General features: G+C 62.9%; 1 protein-coding gene across 1 annotated transcript; it reads right to left on the bottom strand.

The window, feature by feature from the left end:
* Positions 1–385: 385 nt before the first annotated feature.
* On the bottom strand, positions 386–1,305 carry LOC119289201 (oleosin 18 kDa-like). Its single transcript, XM_037568583.1, has one exon. The coding sequence runs from the start codon at positions 1,206–1,208 to the stop codon at positions 645–647; it is 564 nt and encodes a 187-aa protein (XP_037424480.1). The 5' UTR covers positions 1,209–1,305; the 3' UTR covers positions 386–644.
* Between the last annotated feature and the right edge of the window lie 313 nt (positions 1,306–1,618).

Here is a 1,618-nt window from a genome sequence, read left to right as displayed (position 1 = left end):
GTAAAGCTCCGCCATTCACTCCAAAAAATACAAAAGGGTGCAGCGGCCAGCAAGCCATGGCGTATATTGTTGCCTTGCTTTGGGAGATGGTTTCAGTCCTGAACCTGACGTGTGTACGTGTTTATTTTTGCCTACGTCTGTAGTGGTGATGTGTCACCAAGTTTGAGCGGTGGGATAATCGTCTTGCACGCTTCGCATTCAACGAAGACAGAATCTGAACTTCGTTTCAGAAAAGGAAGACGGATTCTGAAGTATTCTCGTACGAAGGATGGGCCAAATGGTGAATTATCCTCGTCGATGTCAAATGATCGGCGTGTAGTACAACACACACGCACACGCACACACACACACACACACACACACACACACACACTGAAGCAGCACAGAAGCAAATGCATGGACAGACGAAGCGGCCCGGGCCTTTTCTTATTCACAACTCGGTACTAAACCGATCGATCGGACGAACACGAGCAGTACTAAAACAGTAGAAACATCACACACACACACTGACACGCACGAACGCACACACACTCGCTCGTGTAGACACGTACGAAGGCGCTAGCACACATAGAGCAGGTAGTAGCTAGACGACGCGCGCCCTGCTGCGCGGCGCGGCGGACTGACATCGGCCTGCTGGCTCCGGCTTACGACGACGCCCTGGTGCCGGTGCCGGCGCCCGCTCCGCCGGTGGCGCCGGTGTGGCCGCCTCCTCCTCCGGCGCGCGCCTCCTCCGCGCGGCTCTGGATGGCGTGGCCGGCCTGCTGCGTCTTGTGCCCCGCGGCCGCGGCAGCGTCGGCCATGCGCTGGCGCGCCTCCTCCACGTAGTCCGGGGTGCGCTGGAACGCCTGGCGCGCCGTGTTGGCGAGCACGGTGAGCGAGGAGAGGCCGCCCAGCCCCAGCGCGCCGGAGGTGAGGAACCCGGTGACGGCCAGGCCGATGGTGAGCGCGGCCGGGACCAGCACGGGGCTGAAGAGCAGGAACACCGGCGTGGCCACGGCCAGCCCCACCACGGTGCCCGCCAGCGCCAGCCCGGACAGCACCAGCAGCAGCCCGCCCAGCGGGAACAGCGTCGCCACCGTCAGCGCCTGCGACGCCGACGGCGCCTTCTCCTGGAGCATGCCCTTCATCTGCTCGCCCATCTGGCGCCCGTGCTGCTGCCCGCCGTACTGCCCGTGCTGCACCTGCACGTAGCCCCCGCGGTCCGCCATTGCTCCTCCCTCGCTTCGCTGCGTCCGCCGGCGGTGAGTGAACCGAGATCTGTCGAACTCGAGAGCTGGAGGGGATTGAAGTGAAGTGAAGTGAGGTGGAGAGGGGATCGAGGCTAGCTAGGGTATATATAGATGGAAGAAGCGGTGACACGTAGGGAAGGGGCGGGGTACGTGGAGGGGGTGGAGGCTTGCATGGGCTACACCAGGCGAGAGGGCTGACACGGCGCGGCGCCTGAGGCAGCCGCTGTGTCGGGAGGATGCGGTGCGTGCGTGGCAGCTGAGGTGGGTCGTGACATTGCGAGTTTGTGACAGCGTGCGTCCGAGACGCGGACCCTTTGTTTGCTTCCCGGAGTGCGTTCGTCGGCTCGTCGGCCGGTGAGCTCGTGTTTACCGGAGTTTGGTGGGGATCG

The sequence above is a fragment of the Triticum dicoccoides genome, chromosome 4A (genome assembly GCF_002162155.2).
Source record: "Triticum dicoccoides isolate Atlit2015 ecotype Zavitan chromosome 4A, WEW_v2.0, whole genome shotgun sequence".
Classification (NCBI taxonomy): Eukaryota; Viridiplantae; Streptophyta; class Magnoliopsida; order Poales; family Poaceae; genus Triticum; species Triticum dicoccoides.
Note: the sequence above shows the minus strand (reverse complement) of the source record. Positions and strands in the feature narration are given on the sequence as shown.